General features: G+C 36.7%; 1 protein-coding gene across 2 annotated transcripts in view; it reads right to left on the reverse strand.

Moving 5' to 3' along the window:
* The window catches only part of DSC2 (desmocollin 2), a 33,716-nt gene extending 14,434 nt beyond the window's left edge, over nucleotides 1-19,282 (reverse strand). Inside the window, exons 1-9 of one of the 2 annotated variants that reach the window (XM_024580532.4) lie at nucleotides 18,799-19,279; nucleotides 11,907-11,991; nucleotides 10,838-11,037; nucleotides 9,792-9,911; nucleotides 7,537-7,692; nucleotides 6,087-6,231; nucleotides 4,774-4,940; nucleotides 897-1,031; nucleotides 468-653 (exon numbers count right to left, since the gene is read on the reverse strand). In XM_024580532.4, coding sequence (XP_024436300.2) covers nucleotides 468-653; nucleotides 897-1,031; nucleotides 4,774-4,940; nucleotides 6,087-6,231; nucleotides 7,537-7,692; nucleotides 9,792-9,911; nucleotides 10,838-11,037; nucleotides 11,907-11,991; nucleotides 18,799-18,867 — 1,263 coding nt within the window. In that variant the 5' untranslated portion in view covers nucleotides 18,868-19,279. Of the gene's footprint in view, nucleotides 1-467; nucleotides 654-896; nucleotides 1,032-4,773; nucleotides 4,941-6,086; nucleotides 6,232-7,536; nucleotides 7,693-9,791; nucleotides 9,912-10,837; nucleotides 11,038-11,906; nucleotides 11,992-18,798 lie in introns of both variants that reach the window. The other variant, XM_045187885.2, reaches the window with a different exon arrangement.
* Between the last annotated feature and the right edge of the window lie 8,012 nt (nucleotides 19,283-27,294).

Below are 27,294 nucleotides of genomic sequence, written 5' to 3' on the forward strand. Positions count from 1 at the left end.
CCAAAAGGTACAAATTTTCAGTTATTAAATAAATATATCATGGAAATATAATACAGCATGGTAATTATAGTTAATAATACTATATTGCATGTTTGAAAGTAGCAAGGAGAGTGGATCTTGAAAGTTTTTATCACAAGAAAAAAATTTTTGTATGTATGGGAACAAACATTAACTGGACTTTATCGTGGTGATCATTTTGCAATATACACTAGGATCAAATTATGTCATACACCTGAAATTAACATAAATTAATATAATGTTATGTCAATTATACCTCAATTTAAATTAAAAAATTTCCTAAAATGAATATACATCCTATTATATATGAAGAACATAGCATTTACATTTATCTATCTATATATATTTTATTCCTACATTTACCAAAATTCCTTTCTTTTCATTAACCATAGTATGCTAATCTATAATATTATAAAATACAAACAACTAATTTAATAATTTATTCTTACCTTAACCACACAGAGAATTCCTTCATTGGTTTTGGGATCTGTTATAATTTTAAAATTTCCATTTTCATTGCCTTTTAAAATGGTATAATTAGCTCTCCAGTTAGAAGTATTAAATAAATCCTTATCCTCAACACTAACACGTAAGATTTCCACATCGACTTTATTTTCTTCCACTGATGTCACATACTAAAATAATAAAAACAAAACAAAAACGTTTAATTAGTAACTCACGAAAATAGAACACCATGTGAAGTAAGCCTGCTTCTTCTACTTTCCAAAGTATTATGTTTACATGATTTTAAACCCTCACTCCAAACTGCTGTCCAGGGGATACTTCATTCAAAATCATGTGACATGGATGGAGATGTGCATATTTAGCAATCAACACTGGGTTACACACTTTTCTTTTTATTAATATTGTGTACTTACAGAAGTACGAGTAAAGGTTGGCAAGTTGTCATTCACATCTTCAATCTGAATGATGCAAGTGGCTGTCGTGTACAACCCAAAAGATTGACCATTCATGTCTTGTACCTTTATTTGCAATTGGTATTTATCAACTAACTGCAGAGAAAGTAGAAATTTAATTACTGAGTGAATGCAACATTCTACATGAAATTTTATACTCTACAATTTTCCTTGCATTAAAAATTTCAGAGGTACACTATTACATTTCACAGCTTTCATGTGCTGGCAGAAGAATAATTTCCTCACACTAACAATTTTCAACTAATTTATTAAAATAGAGTCGTTTCTCAAGTTTAAGGTACTACTCATAGAGTATGGAATCATTCCATCGGTTTTAGCTTTACTCAACAGAAAGAAAAGATATAACCCTGGTACATTTAAAATTGCCTAGTAATTAATCAAAATCTTCATCTCCTATCCAAAACACATTTTTACATTCAAAAATACATAGCAGTGACTTTTATACCAGCCTTGTAAGAAAGCAATAAGTGAATATCATTCTGTAAAAACAATAGATTTTAAATATTTACTTTACATTGATAAAAAGATCATTAAATTAGCATGACAACAAGGGTCTGGGTTATGTCATTTTTGTCCCCAGTGGAAATAGAATCTGGTTCATAAGACTTTTCATTCATCAGAGATTGCAGAAGTCTTATCACCAGTTTTTTAAAAGTGTGTTTCTCCTCATAATGGTGTTATTTATCATAAGTAATTGAGATATAGAATCATTATAAACACTGATAAGAATGCCTTTAAACTTGGGTCCTATTCCCAACTCCCAGAATAATAAATGTAATCTCAGGCAGTTGGAAAATTCTCCTTACATAGGTTTCCTCTTCTATAAAATGATGATAATAATATATTTTCTACATAATTTCTCTCTTTTCATAAGATAAAATAATATGTGGAAAACTATCTTATGTTCATGCTCTAATATAGCCACCTTCTTCCCTCAATTCCATCACCTCTTAAACCTTCTTGTCTTTATACATTTCCTAAAAACTAAATTTTTCTCAATCCCTGTGCTTTTTATACACAAAATTATCTGACTTACTTTTCTCTCATAACCAATCACATATGTTGACTTGAAAACTAATAGCCTTATTGCATTTAAGCTTTCTAAAAACTGCATGCTAGTATACTTTCAAGAGGAAATACATGGTTTGTTTATAGAGAATTAAGACATTGGAAATATCCGAAAGTTTAATAAAGTAAAGAAATGAAGTTTTGTGGGCCTAAGTATTAACTTGTGATATCCTCCAATGGAAGGAAAATTCTGATGTTTAAAGGGTTTAAAGGATTGAAGATAGCAGATGAAAACTGGAATCCTGGAGTCTAAAAGGGACTCCAGAGCACTCTCAGGGAAAAGTACTCCAAGACTCCTTCACTACCTTTTAGCTGATTCTATCAGAAGGATCCATTCAAGACAATGATACAAAGAAGAATCGGTTTATAATCAGCTTTAGCTGCACACATAAATTCCAGGAAGCACCGGCATAGTGTGTAGAGCTCTAACACTAATTCATTCATTTATCCAGCAAATGATACTGTATTCTTCACTGGCACAGACAAGAAAAATAAATGAATTTATAAATACTAAGATAAATAAGTGCCACTTTCACTTAGATATTTCTTTGGGGATGCAGTAAAAAATGATTAATTTTATTAACCCATAGACAGGGGTGTCAAACTCATTTTCACCAGGGACCACATCAGCCTCACAGTTGCCTTCAAAGGGCTGAATGTAATGTTAGGACTGTATAAATGTAACTACTCCTTAACAGTTAAGTGAGAGCTCGGTGCTGCACCAGGTAGAAACAAGGTGGGGGGCCAGATTCGGCCCTCGGGCATCGTGTTTGCCACCTGTGTCCTAGTCCATGTGAAGAAGTGGGAGGTGTGCACAGAGCACTTCTGCTGAGTAGCATAGTCTGGTGTTTGTCTTAAGGAAAAGTACTTGTGTGATTGTTTGATTGATGAGCTGAACTGGCTGTTGTTGTTTTATTTTTAAATAAAATACATCTCTATATGAAAGGCATCGGGTTTCTCAGATTGGTACATTTGAAAAACCATATTCTGTCAAACAAATGTGAATGATACTTTAAGGGGAAAAAACTACTTATTAATAATAATAAATTGGAGTGTTTAAACAGAAATGAGAATTCTAGAACATTTTTTATCAACCATTGTGATATTAATGGAAGTGAGGGAGTGAAGAGTTGATTTTTCAACATTGTTCAATGACATATATTCTGCATAACTTAGTGAACCAATATGACGAATGTATAATGTTACAAAACCACACGTGGGTGAACTATCCACACAGTAGAGGTAGACCAATGGGTTTTAATGTAACAATGTACGGAAGTTCATTGATAAGGCTTCAGAATGCACTTTGCAAAAAACATTTATGAAACCACCAGTTGTCAAGTTTTGGTGTACTTTCAAAGATGAATATCCACAAAGACCTGAAATTACTATTAAAATACTTAATACTCTACTCTTTGCTGACTTCGTATCTGTTGGGTTTTCTTTTTTAATGTGCACAAGTTAATACTGCCTTTTATAACACAGTCACTGCAGGAGGTATGGGAATCCATCTGTCTTATATAAAACTAGGTATTAAAGAGATATGAAAAATTGCATAATAATGCCACTATTCTCACTAAATTGTTATTTTGGAAAATATAATTTTTTAATAAAATATTTACTTATGTTAACATGTAACTTATCATTATTATTTTAAGTGGATAATTAAATACATATTTAAAATTTTCATAAGTTTTAAATACTAATGGGTACATACTGATAAATATAACCCATACAAACAAAATGTCTTTGGAATCTTCAAAAATACTTAAGATTGGAAAGGGATTTTGAGATCAGAAAATTTGGAGACCTTTGCTCTATTCCATGAGGGATAAAGAGAATAAGAGGAAATGAATCTGATATAAAGTTTTAGGAGTCAAAGAAACCTATTATACTATATTTTAAGATTAATTATACATGTAGTAAGTAGGCCAGATAAACTGCTCTGAGAATTCAGCTGAATATGTTTGGTGAAGGAGGTAACAGTTGAATAACCAGGTTAATAAACTACTGTAGTATAACATTTGCAGCAGAAATGGACAGCATATAAAGGAGAATAATTTTGAAGATAACATCAACATGCTTTGGAAAGTGAGTTGACCTAGGTGTATGGGGAAATATCAAATACAATTTGGAGAACATGAATCCAAGGACATAATATAAAATTATTAATAGGCAAAGAATGTATTAATGTCATTTTTACTAGAAAAGATGGGAAGGAAAGCATGCTTAGAAGGAAAGAAAAGTTCAATTTTAGATGTACTACATTGTAGGTACCTCTGAAACATCCAAATAAATATTTCTATCAGCCAACTGAAAATGCTATGCCAGATTAGGTATTATCTTTCTTTTAATCTGTGCAAGGGGAAGATGCAAAAGAACCCACTGAGGAAGACACAATGCAGACAGGAAAAGAAGCACTCTTATCACTCTTATCTGAGGATAACAAATTTCTACACATTTCCAAAAGTTTCTCTTTTTATATTTGATATTTCTTTTTAATACTACAAATGTTTATATTAGAAAATTCAGTTTTATAAGACACAATTCAGGAGAGAATGAATTAGAGTTTCAAAGTGAGTGCACCGCAAAGGTAATGACCCCCATTAACATACTTAAAGTGATCATTTTTCTAAAAGTAGATTCACAACATCCTTTTCAAAAACACAGGCACAGTGATATGCAGACATATACAGGTACTATTGAATAACAACGTGGCAAACACGTTTTTTGTTGATGTTGATGTTACCTCTCTGTCCAGCTGAGATGATGTTGTGGTGATCACACCTGTAGATGGATGCATGAAAAACAGGCTGGGCGATGCTGGCAACTGCTGGAGGATGGAGTACTTTAGGAGCGTGTGAAGTGTGCCAGGCTCATCTCTGTCAACTGCACACACCTGTCCCACGGTGGAGCCTACAGATTGGAAAATCCTCTTTAATTTCCAAAACTTTTACATTTTTGACTTTCCCTTCAAATCACTTCTTTCTGTCTACTTAGAAAATGGTTTGGAACACTTATATATCAGAGTAATGATAGTTTTAGTAATAATAATATAATGGTATGATAATAGTTTGCGTATTTCTATATAAAGTATCCCTTTCTTTTAAATCTCTCAGCAGCCTAGTTTTTTGATATATTTTTCCTTCATATTAAATGTTTGGGGGTGGCACTAGTTAACAAAAGTATACACGCTTCAGGTGCACAGTTCCACAACACATCATCTGTACACTGCGCTGGGTGTTCACCAGGCCAAGTCAAGTCTCCTCCCATCACCATTTGCCAGCAGCCTGACACTCTGGAATTGATGATCATATCCGTATTTACTGTGTTTAGTGTATAATTTTATACATGTTGATAATATCCCTTCATGGTCTTTTTATTCCTACTAAAGAGTTCTGATTGTTCTTTAGCCTTTTTCTGTTTGCAAGCTTGTACTTAAATTAAACATAAGGGTATGTTTTCTCTGAAAATTTTCGGTTTAGTTAAATATTTCTAGAGGGAAACTAAAAAAACTGCATTCTGTCTTCCAGCTAAAATGATCCATTCTCACAAGATGAGAAAACATTTGTAGTATTCTCAACGACATCTGTGATTGATTATGCCCAGAGTACTGTCAGTCATTTAATCACTACGGAACATCATCAACTCTCTTAAAGGCTAAGACTTCAGTTGCTCAAAGGCTTACTCTCTATTGGAGTGCGTTCTCCTAAAAGTATTTATTTTATCTCGAACAGGAAGGCAAAGTAACACTTATTGAATAACTCCTATTTTGCAGGCCCTGTGCTTGGCATTCCATGTGTATTATACTTCATTTAATTTTCATGACAAACTTGCACATTGATTCCCCATGTTACAGATGATTGTCAAAAATGTAAAATTGCCCAAGGCCACATCACACCGCTAGCTAGTGAAAGGGAGAGTAAAATTCCCCCCAGAGCAGCCTGACATGTAAGTCCCTTCTCCTTCCCAGCAGGATATGCTGCCTCCCAATTTCATAGAGAAACTGAATTATTGAAGTGAAACACCTTGTCGCCACACATGGTGAAAGTGGGTACTCACCAACTCTGCTATGTTCGGCAATTGTAAAAATGTAAGTTGTTTCTGTAAAAATTGGGGGATTATCATTTTCATCCTCAACTTTGATTATTAGGGGAAGTGGCTGTTCTGGAGTATATCCATCTGGAGTTATTGCCAAGGCAACTATCTGTGAAGAGGGTAAAATAAGAAGAGCAAAAATAACCATCAAAATATGATTCAAACTAGTGTTGGCTTTAAGTTATGGATGCTCAGTAAGGCAATACAAGGTTTACCTCTTGTTATTGAATTTGGAGGTGAGCATGCATGAATGCCACAAAAGGTGGTTGATTGCAGGGTGTAGTATAACATTTTATGTTTAAATTTGTCAAATATAATAGCAGATAATATTGTTAATAGCAGGTAATATTGTTTTCCTCACCACTGCTGTATTGTTGTTCAAGAGTGTAATGTTTTTTATTTCTTTTTCCAAAACCAGTCTTAAGGATTATTATATTTTTGTTTTATTTGAAAATTTTAGGTACATGAATTTTAAATACGATTTTCTTTTTTTTAAAACTTTGGGTCTTTTTTAACTTTGGATTCTTCAGATTCCAAATTTCTCATGTGTAGTTATCTGAGATATTATCTTACTTTCTAATACTAATTATGACTTTAGGTACACTGATAGTTATATTTATATAACTGTCTTCATACAAACTTTTGATTTAAAGGAGGGAAATCAGAATAGGACTAATGAATGACTGTAACTTATGTGTGAAATACAATTTATTTCTTTTGATTTTATAATATAAATTCCAATTCCAGTTTTTCTGAGAACAACTATTACAGAAATAAGAGAAGAACACAGGTACTTAGAGGGTCATCTTGTAGCAATTCTAATCCTAAATATTTGATGCAAAGTCTGCGTACCTGTTCAGTTAACTTGGTCTACTGGTAAATAATGAACTAACCCAAAATAGATAGAAAATAATTAAAATGAAACTAAATGACCAATCTTTGTTGGAAAAATCAATATATTAGCTTAAATTCTTACATTACTAACTCTCTTTTCACCATGGGAAGCTACCCACCTGAAGAAAAGATCGAATAATCTTTCTTAGTTAAGCACTGTCCACAGTCCTTCCTTGCTCACCAGAAGTGAATTTTCTCCCTTTGCAAAGGGAGAGTTAATTCTAAACTTCACTTACCTCCCATCTCTCTCTCTACCATAAAGAGATTCACAGATCTTTTCTGTGAACTAAATAACTGTTTTTGAAGTGATACTCTTTTTTCTTTGGAAAAGTAGAGTAAAACTATAATACCAGGAAATTTCTAATAGAATCTATGAAATTCTTTTTGCTTCAAGCCATGGCTGCACTATCAAAAGTGTAGATGACAAACTCAGAAAACAGAAAAGGGTAAATGAATTGAGAACAAGAAAAAAAGTCAAGTTGACTAATTACTAATATAATATATAAACTTTAGACTTTACCTCAAAAGATTCATACTGCTCACGATCTACACGGCGACTACAATACAGTTTTCCAGTATCCCTCTCTATATAAAATAAGTTCAGGGGTTCTTGGTCAACTCCAGGCCCTCTTATAGAATAGTATATAGTGTAGTTTTGTGCTGTATCAGATTCAACCTAGAAGGTAGGTATTGACATGAGACAAATTTTTATTTCAGCAAAACTTTCATCTATATATTTATATAATCATATTGCTAATAACTAATGCTGTCTTTATTTATTATTATATATGAATAAAAAGCAACAAGAAAATAAGGACACCTTATAATTGAGACATTTCAAGAGCAAGGCATGAAGAAAATAATGTAATAGCATCTTAGTTTGCCAGAATAACTAAGGAATACTTTAAAGGCTAAATGGTACCTATATGGACCAAACATGTAAGACTTTTCCTGCCTTAGAAAACAAAATATTCTCAGCATGAAAAATTATCCTATTGCCATTAAAAAACAAAAACAAAACTTGAATTTTTATTTTATGAGGGGTGGGCAAAAGTAGATTTACAGTTGTAATACAAATAAATAATTATTAATAAATAATTATACAAGATTAAATTCTGTTTCATGTACTCACAACTGTAAACCAATTTAGCCAATCCTGTATGATAAAATATTTGAGATGCCACATTTAAAGTGGTCTGCCTGCATGGCAAGAACTTGAAAAATGTTTTCTTAGTTAGCTTTTGTTATTTGTAAGCATCTTCTTTATTATAGGAGATGAGTTTGCATGGGTTGGGATGGGGAGGGATAGGGAATAATGAGAATACAAATGGCATAATATCCTTGCAAGTGCAATATTCTGGTGCTTGATTCAAAAGCAAGTTTCTTCCAAGTTGCTTTCAACCTCTTGGAAAGATCTTGACTATATATCGGGATTATTAACACAATTATTTTCTAACAATTTGTTTCTCAACTTTAATCTGCTGATCTCTCAGCTGCGTTACATTTTTGGGTGGAAAGTAAAGGAGGATTCTCTCTCACCATTTCAAGAATTTAGGGGAAAGAAACCCAGGCCATAGATTGAATGGTAGTGGCTACTGATAGTGGAAGAAGGCAAAAAGATTTGTTAGTTTCCACTAAATGTTACAAAAGAGAGAGAGAGAAAATGTGGGTCCTGTACAACTTAAGCAGTAGGCTTGGGGATAAGCAATAGAAAGTTGTATGAGGTCTGTCCAGAAAAAGTCCAGCCACTGTTAATGTAACAGGAACGGCCTGTGTGACATCAATGTAACCTGGCAGCCAAGGAGAGTGAATGGATTGCATATGTGTGAACAACGATGACTTCTCTCTACTAGTCAGTGGGGGAGGTAGATGCCATTGAGTGAGCATGTATACAGTGTGGCCTTCACATTCAAAATGACTGAGCCAGTAGAGCAATGAATCTCCATCAAATTTTGCATTAAGCTTGAATATTCCTCCACAGAAACTATTCAGATGACTCAGAAGGCCACAGCTGTGGGCAACTGGTGATGGGCAGCTTCATCATGAGAATGCTCCCGCTCATGCATCACATCTTGTGCGGAGGTTTTTGGTGAAACATCAAATCATCCAGGTGACTCTGACCCCCTACAGCTCAGATTTGGCACCCTGTGACTTCTGGTTCTTCCTATAACTAAAATAACTTTTGAAAGTGAACAGATCTCAGACTGTCAGTGAGATTCTGGGAAATATGATGGGGCCGCTATTGGCGACTGGGAGAACTGTGTGAGATCCCAAGGTACCTACTTTGAAGGGGAGAGAGGTGTCATTGTCCTATGTACAATGTTTCCTGTATCTTGTATCTTCTTGAACAAATGTCTCTATTTTTCATATTACGTGGCTGGATACCTTCTGGACAGACCTCATATGTATCTTCTACTTCACAGCATTTGGTCTTTTATCAGCGATTTTCCTCTTTTTTTTACAGAAGGTGTTTGGGAGTTTTCTACACCCAGGCTCTGTGATACCCTTGTTGATATGAAAATTCATTAAGGAACCATGTGTTTGAGGTTATTAGATGGGTTTTACAGTTTTAGTAATGACCTTTGCATGACTAAAACTGCAAAAAATATATGCAGTAAAAAGATATATATTTACATCCATGTATTGTAGCATATGATATGCATACACATTTGTTCATATATTCATACACCACTATCTTTTACATATGCGTTGTCTAATTTTTTTTAAAAAGATGGAAACTGTAGATCTTCACAGTGGAAAAAAGGTAAATTGTACCTGTTCAAGGAAAAGTGGGAAAGGACCCAAGTAATTCTCCATCATCGAGCAAGGAATTGGAGCCCATCTTCTCTTGGCACGTCTCAGAACCGTTTCTTTAGAATCACTTTGCTTTAGTACCTCAATTTAGAAAAAAGCAAAAATAATAAAGTCAACCACCATTTTATTCTCAAACATTAGAACGTTGATCAGCTCCCTCCTCTCCTGAGGACTAGCTGGGGGAGGTGTACGGCCCTGGTGGTGCTTGACAATAAAACTAACCGTCAACACTGCAAAAGAGAATGAAGAAATAACTGCCCGTTACCATAGCCATCCTCTTAGAAAATGACTTCATGGGCATATGGAAGAAACATGAAACCGGAAGCCTAGAAGCAAAACTGAAAAACAAAATTAATCTTGCCACAGTGCCATGCCAAACGTGGAAAGAGAGATATGCAGAGAAAATAAGTAGACTATGTGCCCTTCTAAGTTTAGCATAAGCACCTTCCACTCGCCACCAATTAGGAAGAGCCAGGGAACCACCAGAGAGGTCTGTGTCAGAACAAGGCGAGAAACGTGGTGAAAACTCTCCAACTGCTACAGTGAGTAACGGCCAATGGTGAACAGAAGTCATTTTGACCTTGGGTGTCACAAAGTAATAAGCATGGATGAGGTCCAACCCTCAACCTAAAATAGTCATCTTTCTAAGACTACAAATTACACTGTCTATGATAACACGAGGCCTGCAGAGGTAGTTTCAGAACTTGTTTTTAAAAATCTATTCTACAGTAAAGATCAACAAATGCTCCTTTATGTCTAATCTCAAGCTCTCATGCTGGAGCATCTCTCAATTTCTCTTTTTATGTCCCAAATAAAAAGGAATTACAAACTCTAATTGCTCTGTTGCAGAATCCTCTTCCCTCTGAACACTGTTCAATGTGTCATGATTTTCATTCGTCTTCAAGCTACATTATCCCCTATCCTTTCTGATTCCACATCTTCCCTGGGAATGTTAGTTACTCCTGAAGAAAATACTTCATTATACTTCATTCTGCAGGTCAGTATACCTTTGTTTGATGCTCTAAAAGGACCAATATTTTCTTTTCTTCTTGGTTCTCAGTGTTGGAAAGTGATATGGTAAAATTTCTCTTCTCTGAGGACAAAAGAATAGCATTTGTTGTATAGACTGAACCATCTTCTAAAATTTGGAAATCAGGATCACTTGAGTGAATTAGATTTGCAGACTTAAGGCATTCCTTCAGGTTAACTGTAAAAAATATACACGGCAATCATTTGCAAAGTAAAACATACCAATATATAGTTTTAACAGCAATATACGCACGGGAGGCAAAAACTTAAAGTTAACTACACTGACACTTGTAAATTTTTCATTTTTAAAGAACATATGGAACTCTATGGTTAATTAAGTTGTGCTAAACACAAATAATACATACATCATTTCTAATAATGTACACTATATCCTTTTAAAGAAGGGACATTTATTTTTAAATAAAGCCTCCATTGTTCAAATATTTTTGCCAATACCAAAAAGTTTTTCTTTATTAATTAAAATTAGCTAGATACTAACATAAGTACATTTGAAGAAAGTTATACAGCATCTAGAGGATTAATATTGGCAGTTATTGAATTAAAATATTATTGAACTCTTTATGTCTATTATTAAATAGTCATTCTGTGTTCTCGTTAGTCTGATCTTTTCTAATACAGTTGAGGTATGTAAAAAATTTAATTAACGAAAAAATAAGATGTGAAAGTCAATGTCAATAAGATGTCAAAATGTTTTAGGACAAAAATCCAAAGACGAAACCATTAAACTTAAGAAATAATTTCAATACTATTTCTCAATTTCATAGAAACATGTTAAAACATACACAATATCCTTCCATTAATGTAAATATTGTTTTTTCTTACTCAAGCTAAACCTTTTTTATCTATTTCATATAGTCATGTTTTTCAATTAAAAAACATTTCAATGGAATGGTATCACATGCATTACAAATGATAATGACCTGTACGAGTTCTAGCTCTTAGTTCCAATATTGTTATTCTTCTAAGTTACACCATTCTTACAAGGTGCTACAAATTAGGATTTCACACATTTTGGCAGTTTCTTACCTCTCCCAACAAATTGCTCAGCGTCCAGTTTGGAGGGAACATGTAGTATCACCTTTTTGCAGGCATCACAAGCAAATATTAAGATCTAAAAAATCAATGTAATATTATGCATTAAAAGAGATACTTTTATTGTATATATAGTTTATATAAACTATAAATTTGTATAATTGTAAATCAGTTTACATAATTAACACAAGTAACATAAAAACATACACTGGAGTAAAAAAAATCAGAAAAAATTCTATCAAGGGGAAGAATAAAATAATAAACTAAGAGTCATGGTTCACTCATTTGCTGAGCATGTAAGCACGGAGAATTTCTTACTATATTGGGCTTTGTCTTCTATTCTGTAAACTAAGGTTAATAGTAATTTCACAACCTTACTAGGTGTACTGAGGGACCAACGACAACCTATGCAAGAGAGAACTGAAACTATTAGGAAGGTAGCACAGATGTATAAATAGAAAAGAGAAACAAAAAAAATTTAATAAGCCCGCAAAAGGTTTCAATTAAAAAAATCACCTAAATGACTTGCAGTACCAAATCAGTAATAGTCTAAATAAAACCTCAAAAAGAGTGGCATTAACTCATTGCCATGGATTGATTTGGAAAGTATTTATTTAATACCCCACAGAAACAAGCACATAACTTTAAAATACAAACTTATTTTGAAGGTGCATCTTCTCATAAATGAAAGTTAAGGTCATTTTAGAAAATATGTCACTTAAAAATTTTAAATGAGTTAGTGATTTATAGTGAACCAATTCCAATACACTATATATTCAAACACACTGGAATTTAACCCCATTCTCTCTGAAATCTTGCAATGGATGTTTCTGAAAGATTTACAATTTTTTTCCTACAGTTTGACCAAATGCCAGATAAGTAAAGCTAATAGTTACATAATTATTTGCAAAGCCCATAAATCAAAATCAGCAAAATTTGGATAAAAACTTTTATTTCCAATAATCATTAAAGAACCTATAATTATCTCATTTTAATTACATATGAAGAATCAGGTGAAGCAGGAATTATATTTCACTTGAAAATTAGGGATGGACACAACAAAGACTGTGTCTAAACTGGAAATTCAAAGATGAGAGGAGTTGTCATTAGCTGCGTAGTGGAGAGAGAACAGGAGTAGAGAGTCAGAGGACTGGGGTAAACATCTGCTTACTCATTCAGCCAACATTCATGGGTTGCTTACTAGGTACCAGGCAGTGCTCAAAGGCTACAGCAATGAACAAAGCAAAGTCCTTGACTTTATTGAAATAACATTATAACGAGAGACAAAAAATTAATACACAAATGCACAAAGGTTACATAATCAAAAGAGATAAATATTGTGACAAAAATAAGGCAAAGAGAAGAGTGACAAAAAGAAGACCAGAAACTTGAATGAAATGAGGAGGAAATCCAGTTCACCAACAGACGAGTCTTCCAGGTGGAGCAAGACCAAAACCAAAGCCCTGGGAGGGACTTCACCTGTGTCCTGGAGGAACAAAATGGAGGTCATCACAATAGAGCACGGTGAGTGAGAAGTGATAGGAGATGATATTAAAGATACAATCAGAGGCATACACGTCAGATCTAAAAGGCCATACTAATGAGTGCAGATTTTATTCTGAGTGCAAAGACAAGCAACATCAAGTTTAGAAGCGGTAGAGAGGCATAATCTGGCAAGCATTTACACAGAGTCATCCTGGTTGCTATGGGATGATAGATTATGCAGAAACTAGAGTGGAAGCAAGGAGACCAATTTAGAAGCTACAGGAGGAATCCAAGAGAAGATGGCTACTTGGACTAAGGTAAAAACAGAGGAGAAAGCAAGAAAGGCTGGATTCAGACAGCACTTTGGATAAGTGTTCTATACATCCATTCATTCATGCATTCACCAAATATTTATTGAATCTCCACTATGTGTCAGACACATGATCTTCACAAAACACTCAATTCAAGCGTAAGGCATATTTGTAATTTCAGTAAAGTAGGGCAAATGATAAGGAAATACAAGGTGCTACAGGAGAGCAGGGAAAATTAGCCTCCTATAAAGGCCAGATAATGTCACCTGAAGAGTGGCTACAAGTTACCCATGTCAAGAAGAGGCAGAGTTCGTATGTTCCAAAGAAAGGAATAACTTACGCAGAAGCCCAGAGATGACACAGACCTGAACATGAAAATCTGGACTAGCTGATGCACACAGCATGGGAGGAACAAAAGTTTACAATGCATTCAGAGAAGTAGGTGTGGACAGATTCTGAATAGCTTTAACAAAGTATATGGATCTTATTTCCTAAAGAGAGTAAGACCATGATTTGTTTTAAGCAAATAAATTACATAAGAAGCTTTCCATTTGAATACAGTAAATCTGACCAGTATGGAGAGTGAATTGGGGAACAATTTTCCTTTCCGATAATGGCAGCTAGGTCATTCAGACAAACCCTCATGCCCAAACTGAAAATGATAGATACATTCTTTTGTAAGGATTTGCGAGGCAAAAACTGAGGATAAAGCAAGAACACAGAGTGGTAACTTAGAAATGACATCTGATCTGAAAAAATTTTACTCTGGTCTTTGGGATTCCACAGAAAAGAGTGAAATCAAAGCATGGGCCTGCCTAAACTCTAAGACAAGAGTTGCCCACGTTAATCCGGGACCCAAACGCAAAGCCTTCGTTGCAGGGGTGAGCTGCAAGTAAATCCCTTGCATGGATTAGTGATCAACATTCACATCACTTGCTTGGTTTAGGAACTTCATGCTATTAATTAACATAAAGTCTTAGCATGTGATCAAAACTATAGATGCTGAAAGACATTTGACCAAACTCAATAATCACTCTTAGATTTTTTTAAAAAGGACCCAAAATAGGAATCGATCAGTACTTCTTCAATACAGTTTTTATATTGTATTTTAAACACAACATCAATGGGAAAGCACAAGCAGTGGCCACACTAAACTCAAAAACAAGACAGATTTTCCAAGGTCAATATTTAGAGTTAACATTACATTAATGTCTACCAGGCAAGAGGAAGACATTAGATAGCATATGAATTGGGGAAAAAAAAAAGAGGTAAAAAATCTTTATTTGCACTTAGTATGACTATTTACTTGGAAATCCCAGCAAATCAACCAATAAATTACTATAAAACAATAAGAAAATTTCAGTGAAGGAACAGCAATAGCAATTAGAATATGAAAATCATTAGTATTAATACATGTAAATAAGAGCAGTTAAATAATATAATGGAAGAGAAGAAATCATTTTCAAAAGTAATAAAATGTCAAGAAGCAAACAACAAGAAACATGTAAAACCTATCTCAGAAAAATCTGAAAATATTTCTGAAGAACACAAAAGTAGACTTTATAAAGATATATCTTTATTTTGAAACAGAAAGTAAATACCAAAAATATAATAATTTCACCATTATAAATTTTATGGTCCTAATAAAAATCCCAGCAGTATTTTTCTGGACCTAGGCAAGTTGATATAAAAGGTCATAACAAAATATCAATAATTAATAGACAAGAAAATTATGAAAAAGAAAAGCAATGAAAGGATATTAGCCTCAGCACATATTAAAAGATCACATAAAATCTCAATAATAAAAATAATGCAACATTGATACATGAAAAACTGAAAGATGCTAGATGCATACAAATTGGAAAGGATGAAGTAAAAGTTTCTATTTTCATTTGATGTAACTGTATACCATCCATGAAGGTCGTAACTTTTTACATTCACCAACTGTGAGTTTCCATGTCTTCACATTCTTGCCCAGACAGCGTGCTGTCAAACTTTTGGATGTTTGTCAAGTACCAAATGACATTTCACTGTAGTTTTAAATTCATCATTTCTTATTATGAATGAGGCTGGAATATTTTTACGGGCTTTTTTCATTAATTTATGGGAATTTTTCATATCATATTCATGTTAGACTTCTTGATTTAGAAGAGCACTTTATATATTAGATTAACCTTTAAAAGTATGATCTGAAAATATTTTTTCCACTTTGTCAGTTACCTTTGACTTTGTTTATGATGTTTTTGTTTCATTTGGTATAGTTTTGGGCCATGGACAAGTGTTGGGTGTGTTTTATTACAATTGATTTTCTCAATTTTAATGAATGGCTTTTGAAATCTGAGCCATAAATAGGCCTTCTTGACTCCAAATTTAAATAGAAATTTATCATTTTTTCTTCTGTGTTTCTATGTGGTAGCATATGTTATATTTAAATCTTTCATGTTTGGAATTTTCTGTGGTGTTCTGCATGAGGTATGGATTCAACGTTATCTTTTGCCAAACGACTGCCTAGATCAAGTACTACACATAGTATAGTATTACATATGCCGTCCTCAATGAAGTGTTATGACATCATAAAATAGCTTTCTATCTAGCCATGTACAACCTTTATGGAGGGAAGAGAGAGTGCCTGATAGCTACCAAATTTACAGAGTCATTTAACTTTTATCTGGCAATGCCATTTCTGGTAATCCATTCTATTGTTCCACCAGCCCATACATGAAATAACATATATACAGGCTTATTCATTGTGGCATTATTTGTAATAGCAAAGAGAGACAGGAGACCTGATGGATAGCAGTAAAGATATTCATGAGATATTTCTGAATGTAGATTTAATGGGACTGATTGATGGATTAAGGGAGGGGAACATTGAGGAAGGAAAACCAAACAGCTTCCAGACATTTTACTTGAGGAATAAGGCATGCTGTAGTGTCATTTACTGAAATACAGGACACTAGAAGAAAAGTAACACTGTTTGGAAAGACAAATGTTATATCACACATCATTATAGGGACAGAGATACAAAGGCCTATTGTTCAAAATAAATTTATTATACGAAGGCACCTGTGTGGCATTTTAGGGACAAAACCTAGAACAGGGAGTCCGATTATGAGTGGTCAGGAATATCAAAAGAAAGGAGAAGTGAGTTTCAAGAATAAAGGTACAATCTACTAGGCGGAAGTATATAAGGCCTGATTTGGATTTAGCAATAAAGATGTCTCATTGTCTGAGACAGAAAAGCTTCATTGGTGTTTAGACTGAAGCTAAAGTTCAAGTGGTTAAGACACGTGTCAGGCGAGGCACTATTAGGAAGTGGGGATAAGCTGATTTGTGGAATGGTGAAGGATTCCTTGGGTGTACCCGAAGCATGAAATGTAAAGGGTGCCCCCCAAAGTCATGCTTATTTAACAGCATCTTCTAGTCAAATACTCTTCATGCATCTATCCCCCTTGAGACTACAACCACACCAGCTGAGGCCAGCAGGGCCCTGCAGAGACATCCAAGATCACCAGAACAGTAGGCCTTCCTTCCAGTTTCAATGTAGCAGAGTGAGGGGTACAAGCAGAGCCTGTGCCCTTTTTGTCTCCACCCCACTTCCGATCTGTCCTGCTTTGAAGCTAAGGAAGGTCACACAATGGGGATTATTCAATTTATTTACTCACTTACAACCTCTTTCTTCTAAAGAGGATCTAAGACAAATGCAGAAAGTTCTGTTTAAGTATATACAAGGCAATTCTATGTACTGCCTGTGACTAATCACCCCTTTTCCATCAAAAAACAATGGCCAGTGGTGTAAACAGAGGTGGCACCTTTATTAGGAATCTAACCAAAATTTATTTTGTTACCGGTTACATATTTCGTGACTGGTATTCATTTCATTCTTGGTTTGCTCAACTGCACAGTATTAAGGGCTGTGCACATGGCCTTTCCTATGTTATTAATGTGCCCCAGGCATTTTGTTAAGGGTTTGGAGTCCAGAGTTCTAAAGACCTTCTGATAATCATAACAAATACAATTTCATTATTTTAAAATTTAAGGAATTCTCTTTCAAATGAGAGCGATAGAGAAAGAAAAATAATCCGAATACTTCAGCCCCCCCATCCCAGTTCCACCACGGCCAAATGGCATCTTCCCACTCTCTGCCAGGCCGTCTCTTTGTCCTTCGGGTTTGACTGCAATCTCAACGTCAAAAACACACCGGCGACCTGAGCACTTTCTCGAGTCCCGTCTACTTAATGTTTCTCCTTTCAGGAAGCCCAGGAAGTCCGGTCTGGGCACCTCTGATCCCAAACTGTCCCAGGGGCCGCTCCCTAGCCCTGGATTGCCGCGAGATTCCTGCCAGGGAGAGCGAGGGAGGGCTGTCCGGCCCCAAATAAGGTCACCGCCTTCCGCTCCCCGCGGCGGATGGGTAGGGTCTTCGCTATTGTGTTTTACAAGTGGGAAGAAAGCTAGAGGGCAGGGGACAGAAGAATGCAGCTGCCTCTGGGTACAACAGACCTGGATGATCCTTTTCTCCAAAATTAAGGGGGAGGTAATCACACATGGTGACAGAAATAAAAAAAGTAAACTACAAACGCCCACCTAGAGCCCCCCCCCAACACCCACACACCCACGATCCCCCTAAAAGCGCGTAGTTTTCTCTTTCACCCAAAGACCGCGCTTCACGTCGCGCCCGCGCACAGGGTCCCCCCCTGAGTGGTCTCGAACCCTCGTGGAGGCAGAACCTTTCCAGGAAAGAGCCCGAGGCGCAGCAGTGCAGCGCTAGCGCGGCGCTTGCTGCTCGTACCCAGAGGCTACACTTTCGGATGGGCGTCTGCAGCTCCTGCCTGCGTCTCTACCTGCCTGCGCTGATTATATCTACCGCACACACATTTCCCTTCCCCTTCGGGTTCGCGGCACCCAGGACACCAGCCTCTTTCTGTCTGCCTTCCCCCACTGCAACCAACTCCACTTCTTAGTGAGTTTAGTTAGTGAGCCCAAGGCCCCCTAACTCTGCTTTGCCCACCGCCTCTGCTCTAAGTGTCCCCCTTGGCCCCCAATCGATTGGAGCCCCCTCTAGGGAGCCGGTGGCCCGGGCAGCCACTCACCGTGAGGGTCAGCAGGAGCTGCCAGCAGAGTGCTGCGCTCAGGGAGCGCGTGGCTGGGGTGGCCGCCATGGGAAGACTCGGGGCAGGTCGCGGGCCAAGACACCCGGGGGCCGGAGTGGGAAGGATCCGCGGGGCCAAAGGCCGCGGCTGGGGCGCAGGCTGGGCCCACCGCGCAGCAAGAGTGAGAGGCGGTGCGCCGGGAGAGACGCTTTTCTTCTTCGTTTCTGAAGCCTCTGCTTCTTACACAAGGGGCTTTTCCTCTAGCCGAGGGTGGGGCTCCAGACGCGTCCGAAACACACCGATCGGCCCCTCCTTAGTATTTCCTTAAGTCTTTATTTCTTTGAGAGCGCAACACGTGGGAACTCCCTGTCGCCGCCACCCCTGTACCTGCGATAGGTGTTTCTCACCAGCGGACGCCACCTTTGCGCCCCATCTGCCTCCCGCCCCGGTGTCCGCCCGCAGGATTAGCAGGTAGCCCTGCCCAGCCGAAGCCATGACTGTACAAAGACTCACTCCGGGAGAGCGCGGGCCGCGGGAAAGGGCGCGGGTCCGAGCGCGTTCCCGGCCTAGGCTCCGCCTCTCCGACCACAGCGGTCAGTCCCTGGGGTCAGAGGCAGATCCTCAAAGGCCGCCTGCCAGCTGCAGACATCTGGTTTTATGTCACAGCTGCTCGCCAGTTACACGGCTGACTCGAGGTAGACTTTTTACAAACTCTTTGCTGAAATAAATTTATTCCAGGCATCCAAGTGTAGCTCTGACGGGGTTTTCATCTGTAGCACACACCTTTCTTTGAGGGTCTTGGAGGTGTTTATTAGAAATTTCATGGCCTTGCCCTGGATGGTGTGGCTCAGTAGACTGAGCGTGGGCCTGTGAACCGACAGGTCGCTGGTTCCATTCCCAGATAGGTAAACGCCTGGGTTGCGGGCCAGGGCCCCAGTTGGGAGCGTGCAATAGGCCACCAACGGGCTGTCAATGTTTCACACATGGCTGTTTCTCTCCCTCTCTTCCTCCCTCCACTCTCTCTCTCTCTATTTATTTTTATAAATAAAAAGAAGTTTCATGGCCAATATGAGAACGACACAAGAAAATGACCATAAGTTAAAGAAAAAAAAAATAATCGAGGTTAATATGGAAAATTCATTGCTTGAGGTCCTAGATGTTGGCTAAATGTAGGCTACTACTGATTTTCTCCAAAATCATCCCTTGTCACAGTTAAACCCATCCATTGGCCTTCTTATAACTTATTTCTTAAATCGGACTCCTGGACATCTACTGGAAGTTTCTCCCGTCCTTTCCTACCACCAAAACCAGAGTTCATGGTGAGAAAAAAGGAATGGGATAAAATTTGCGTTTTGACTTGAAGTGTACTCACACCAGATGAATTACTGCAGCACTTAACTTGGAAGATTAAAACATAAAAGCAGTGTGCTTTCAGCTTTTCAGAAAGCAATGACAGGAAATTCTGACTCATCCTTCTGCACTTGTTTTCAGTTACTGACTTAAACCAGGAAACTCTGACCACACAGGAGAAACTTGTCTGTTCCATTTCATTTACCTTGTCTCCTCAAGGATGTTTGGAGAAACCTGTTTGAAAGGCCAACCGTGCATGACCCTCACACCATTTCAGTGCTTGAGAACGTACCATTCCAATGTCATTACCCACAAAGCCAAAATGATCCTTGTGTTGAGCATGTACTTAAATTCTTAAGTAGTGTCAAACAATACAAGCTTTACCTTCTATATATTAGTCCCATGCTCTATTTTGTCAGTGAATAATCACATAATGGACTGTTCTCTTGTCTTCATACCCAAAAAACTTATCATTGAAACTTTGCTAATAAAATAAGCCTGGGTCACCAAAATGAGACTATGGTCGACATCCTTCTGTTTCTATAATTTTTAATCCCCATGCTTTTCCAGCAATGATTTCATAAACACATATCATCATATTAGTGATGACAATGTCATCTCTAGCATGAAGCTTCCCAAAGGATAAAGAAGCAAACCAGTTTTTTTCAGGTTCTAGAAATTTACTCAGGCTATCATCATAGCCGTTGACAACAGGACAGTTCCAAGCTCTTGTCTCCCCTTTAACATGTAATGCCTTAGAGGGTGGTTCATGTTTTCCTCATTCCAAAAAAGAGTGGAAGAGCAATTAGGAAAGAATTCATCTTAGATATTATTTTCATCTTTCACACTAGATAAGTGATTGAGGCTATTAAAATTGTGATTATGTTTTTGTTGTTTCATCATGAAACTTGTTTACACAAAGGTATGAAATACACACTACTTACTCTAAACAAGTGACCCAATTTATTTAATGTATTTATATTAGACTGTATGGCCATGGAAATGAATTTCTCTGTAATGCAATTTTGAAACAACAGGCACTAATTTGAAGAAACAATGAAATGTGGGTAGAGGATTTTTTTTTTTTTTTAAGGAATGTCTTTTGGGCGTGAAGGTGATTCTGCTGACACGAAATGGTTTTCCACTGAGCTCTAATACAGGTGCGCTAGACCAAAAGTCAGGAGCAGTGCCCTCTGTGTCTTGGGCTACTCAAGGAAACTTTCAGGCCTCAGCATACCCACTTGCTAAGTAAGATATTCAATGTAATACTAGGTGCCGTCCATGGTCACTTCCACCTCTAAAATTAAACTAGTTAGACTTCATGTGACTGACTTTTTGAGAAGGTTGGCTGGACACAGGTATTCATTTCTGATAAAAAGTCAGAACGAGTTGTCCCTAAGGAAATGAACAAACAACAACTGGAGGCCTGTGGGTCACATCTATGCAGCCTAGTATCACAATTTTCTAATTTCAGAAACTAGAAACTAAACATGTTAATGGCAACAAAAAGTCCCACTTAGTCACTGATATGTACATAGAGACAGCTCTCCCTGAGCTCCCACTTTCAGAGCCTGGAGAGGCAGGTCCACACAGACACTTGATCTTTAGGGTGAGTCCACCTTGGCATGGTGTATGACAAAGAATGGAACCCCAAAGCAAAAGAAACACAGGCTTAAGAGGAAAAAACAAGATTAATGGACACTGTCCAGTTACTTTTAGGTGAGAGCAGGCAGGAAAATATCTGATAATCACAAAAAACATGAGCACAATTAGATTATTTTCTTATCAGAGTTGTTGCAAGATTAAATGATATGATGCATGAAAAACATACAGAATAAAGCCTGGCATATTCTAAGAGCTCCCTAAGTGTTAGAATGGATAACAAACCTTCTTCCCCTCCCCCTATATCTCTACAACCCACGCATGTTCCCTACTCCACCTCATCTCCATGACAGCTCCCTAGTCTTGATCTCCTAGTACCTCTCTTCATGTCCTGGTCTAGGGCTGAAGTCCACTGTCAATTCACTGACCACATTCAAATCCTTCAATTCCTTCCCCTGAGCACAACCCCTAGACCTTGTCTGCCACATAAACTAACTATGAAACACTAAGATGAGATGCCACAGTTTGTACTAGGTGTGCACTTTCTGAAAACTTGGACCATTTTTTTAAAAGAATCCTTTTATAATGGGAGAAAAAATGTAATTGCTGACTTGATTAATAAATAAAATCTTTATTTTTAGTGCTGTCTTATGTCTTCGAAGTTCTTTTCAAAGTTGGTCTCAATAAAGCATAGTATACTAAATCAATTTCCATTACTTTTCAAAATGCACATTTGAAATTCATAAGGAATAGTATGGCAAATAAACTAGAAATCAATTTTTATTAGAGTACTTTTTACTTAGACCCTCCATGAAAACAAGTCAGTGAATGAACTCTTAGGCAATTGTGCAGAACGTGGCCAGACATGGTTCACAAGGTCAAGTCTACCTTTCATAGATGCTGTTGACATAAGTTCCTTAGAAGTGTTATGAATGAATATATCCTTAAAATTACAAATTCTTCCATTGTTTTCTTTACTAATGAACTAATTGGACAAGTATTTATGGGCACCTATTATGTCTCCAGCATTGTTCTTGGCATTGGGATGATGTGGTGACCAAGACAGAAAGAGCACTTGCTCAAGGGAAGCACCTAAGGAAGTTTTAAAAGTGGGTAGGACAAGGGCTCTCCACTTGAGATTTACGTCATGCTGACTCCTTTCTGAAAGTAAAGAGAAGGTTAATCTCAAGTTAAGTGAAAAATGAAATGCAAGCAGCATTCTGTAAAGGATGAAAAACTACTACCAATATAAAGATCTCTTTTCATAGATTATGAAATGTTACCTTCTTAAATGGACCTAGAGGCAAGAAACCCACTTTTTTGTGAGCTAACCTAGTCTAGAATGTATTTGTTCTTGGCTGCTTTGACAGCAGTGTCTCCTGTTTTCTTCTTCCCTTGCTGTCTAGGCATTCTTGCTAGCTGGCTTCTGAACATTGCTGCACACAAACATATTGGTATTTTTTCAGGCCTTTGCACTATGCGGGTGTCTAGCAAAGGTGTTTTAGGATCATGCTCCATTCTCTTCCTGGAATTTTCTTCTGTCCCTCTGTTCTGGTTAATTCCCACCCATCCTATAAAGATCCCATTTTATTTTCTTTCTAACAGGTCAGATCCTCTCTAAAATAAGGTCAAGTCTTCATTAAACAGCTTCTTTTTCATTAGAGCGCTTGTCACAATTACAATGCTAAATTTGTTTAACTAATTATTTCATTAATATTTGTTTCTCACTGAGGACTATAGCACTATCCATTATGAATCCCGGCACACTGCAGACATCTAATAAGTGTTTGTTGAATGACTGAGGAAATGAACAAATGAATGAATGACTCCTGAGCATTGTGGGGGCAAGTAATTCTTTGCTTTTCTTTTTCTATTTTTAATGTTATCTTTAATGACAAATAAAATGATGTCTTAGGTCAAATTTGACAGGATGGAAGTTCCAACTTGATCTCAGACATGATGTGCCTGTATTAGTATATCTGTGAAACTGTGAAATGCATCTACTAAGAATTTCTTGTGCGGGTTTTGTATAAGAAAGGAAAAATAAGCTAATGGATTTTATCTTAAAACCCAGACAGAAACCATTGAATAAATGGAAACTTAACACCTAATAAAATCGGTGGTAGCACATATCACTCAGAATAGAAGAATTATTTAGTGGTGGCACTGGGAAAACTGACTCATTATTAAGGAAAAACAAAACTGGTCCCCTACTTAACACCATATCCAAAGTGCAGATAACTTAAACTTTCCTGTGATGACAAAGACAAAAAAGTTAATTAAAGAAAATATAGAATAACATCCATGTGATCCAGGGGTAGACAGAGATTTTTATAAATAAAACACAAAAAGCATAAACCATGAAGGAAATAAAAAGATACATTTGGTTACATTAGAATTCAGTCTTTCTAATCAACAAAGGACATTATGAATAAAGCTAGTAGACAGATGAAAGGTTGGAAGAACAGTTTAGATATTACTGAACTGACAAGGGAATAATATCTATAACAACAAGAAACTCCTACACATCAGCAAGAACATGACAGGAAACCCAGCAGAAAAAAACTGGGTAAAGAGTGTGACCAGGCATTGTACAATAGAGAAATCTCAAAGCCTAAATAGTATACTTTAAGAAATCAGAGAAGTGCACACTAAAATTATAAAATATCTCTTTATAATCCTGCATATCTCCCTCTCTCTCTCTCTAAATATATGTGTGTGTGTGTGTGTGTGTGTGTGTGTGTGTGTAGTCTTTTCATTGCTACTATGGAAGACCTGCCCCTGTTTGTGGCTAAGGTCAACTGCCCCACTTGGGCATCCATTCCCATCTCCTGCTCAAGGATATTGTTCTTGCAATTCTGCTCCTTCTTTCCTATATCATCAACTTCATCCCTATCTATCTTTCCCATTAGTGTATAAACTAAACTAAACTTTAAAAAAACCACCAGAAACTGCTACCTTCCTATATCCTATTTCTCTCTCCAAATATGACACCCTGTTTCTCTGCTCTCCTTTACAGAAAAAAAAATGTGGGAAAAGTTGTTCTATATGTACTGTAGGCAGTTTCTGTCCTCTTCAGCTCCCGAACACCTTCTAGTAAGGTTTTCTCTCCTACGACTTCAGCAAAGGTATTCTTAGAAAGGTTGCAGAGATGTTCATATTGCTACAACTAATGGTCATTTCTACCCATTTTATTGTCTTCACTGCAGGTTGGTTTTAAAAAGCAGACTTTTAAAATTCTTCTTCTTTTTTAGAAAGCTTAGTACAAAAGATTTCTCTTTTCTCCCCCTAAATCTGCCCCCAGAAAACAACAGTACAAGTGCCACAATAAATGGCAGTTGACAGCCTTTCTGTCTGAGACATGACTGGCACATTTCAGAGGGCACTGGGAAAGTTGCTTGTCACCTCCAGCCAATTGGTGGCCTTTGGGAATATGAACAGTGTTACCAAACCTGCCAATTTTTCAAGAGAAGTCACAAGTTTACATTTTGGGTGAAATATTCTGATTTTTAATATATATATATTTATTTATATTGTTTCAACTACAAAAACCTTCTCTTCATTCCCAGCCCCTCCCCACTGACCTGAGAATGTAGTCAAGTTTTAATCTCTGAAAAAAGCCAAGGTTATATTTATGAAGGTTATATATTAAGTTTTTGCTCTATAATATTTTAATAAAACTTGGCAAGTAAAAGAGCATGTCTCCCCACCGCAGCTATACAGTTCCTTAACTACTGCATGTTATATAATAGTTGCACGTATGATTCTTTTGCTAATGATTATTTTGACCTGGAGCAGGGTAACATTGGTTAAGAATAAGAAAGAGTATCCCTCATGTCCCTTTGCCCTTCAGTTACTTCATAGTATCATCTCCCTTAGTTATGGTGCCCTGATCTCGTTCAGCTGAAAAACCACATTTTTCCCTCTCGCAGATAGCGATGGACATTTGCTTAAGTTCTCCCAAGGGTGTGGAGGCAGCAGTTGTTGAAGAGAACTTCTGGAAATGCTCCCTAAAAAGAATGTTTTCCCCTCCCCTCTTTTTATTTTCCTGTGATGGCTAGAGTTGCATAGCCATCTTGTGGTTGCGAAGAACCTTGTACAAAGGAAGGTCAAGCAGAAAAAGTGGAGGCTCCTAGGACACTGAAGACATTCAGATGCCTCCATGCAAGGCCAAGGATTTATATCAGTGAAAATAATGCATACCTTGTTTAAGCCACTTTATTTCTGTTAGCAGGTCATGGAGATCATGTTTTAAAATACTTTTGTATAGAGCCTCTAATGTGACAGAGCAGAATTCCAACTCAGTCAATTAGCATAGGAAATCACCATTTGTCATACAGGAAAAAAATAATTATTTTCTTTGTCACATACTGAAACCTCTGCAATTTCCTATGTTTCTTAAACTCACCTTTACTCATTTTGAAGTCTATTTGAGTTGGCATAAGAAAAGTTATAGATCATGCTGGAAATTTATTGGATTAATAGAAAAACAAATTTTATTTACTTTTATTTCCTTATATGTTAATTAACTGAAAAGTTGGAAGATGCCTCAGGCTATTAGAATGCAACTAAATATGGAATCTTTCAGGCCTAAGGGAACACAGTATTCACAGTATTTTTTCAAAAGATTTTATTTATGTACTTTTTTAGAGAGAGGGGAAGGGAGGAAGAAAGAGGGAGAGAAACATCAATGTACGAGAGATACATTGATCAGTTGCATCTCACAAACCCTCAATTGGGGAACCTGGCCCGCAACCCAGGCACCTGCCCTGACTGGGAATCAAACCAACAATCTTTTGATTCACAGACGGGCACTCAGTCTACTGAGCCACACCAGCCAAGGCTAGAGAATACACTTTACTCACACATTTCGTAGGAACAGAGGCTCAAGGTAGTGGAAATAGTATAGTAAATTTTAAAACTGTGTCATTAGGGAAGATGTTTTTATTTAAATTTTCTCTGCTTCAGAATAGAAGCCATGAGCCATTGCTGAGAATGGTGGAGCATAAAGATAAAAGGAGGCTGGATCTGTGTTCTAGAAGGAGACATCACATCTGTGTTCTAGATACCAAGACATACAATTAGTGCAAGCAAACAAAAAAAGAAAAAAACCTGTCAGCTGAATTAGCTCCTTTAAGACACCTTCTCAGAGATCTTATCCATAGCATTTCACTTGCTTCTCACTGACCAGAATTTAGGACACGCAGCACTTAGTTCAAGGAGGCTGGGAAATAATAGTCTTAGCTAGGCACATAGCCACTCTGATAAAATCAGAGCTCCACCTCTAAGAACAAACTAGGTTAGGGATAGTTGGTAGATAATTGGTTGTGGCCTCTGCCATAACTGTCACAAAATAGCAAGGGACATGTATTTGTCAGTGGTAAGGGTCCTCTTAAAGTTTAACTTTAAATATATTTAATATTAAAGCATTAATATCAAATTAATATTTAATATCAACAGCCAATGCTATAGTTAATAATTATGTACATTACATATATTGTTATATATTTAATAACAGTTGATATTAAATTAAAGTATTAAAAT

Source organism: Desmodus rotundus, chromosome 10, assembly GCF_022682495.2.
Source record: "Desmodus rotundus isolate HL8 chromosome 10, HLdesRot8A.1, whole genome shotgun sequence".
In the NCBI taxonomy this organism is placed as follows: Eukaryota; Metazoa; Chordata; class Mammalia; order Chiroptera; family Phyllostomidae; genus Desmodus; species Desmodus rotundus.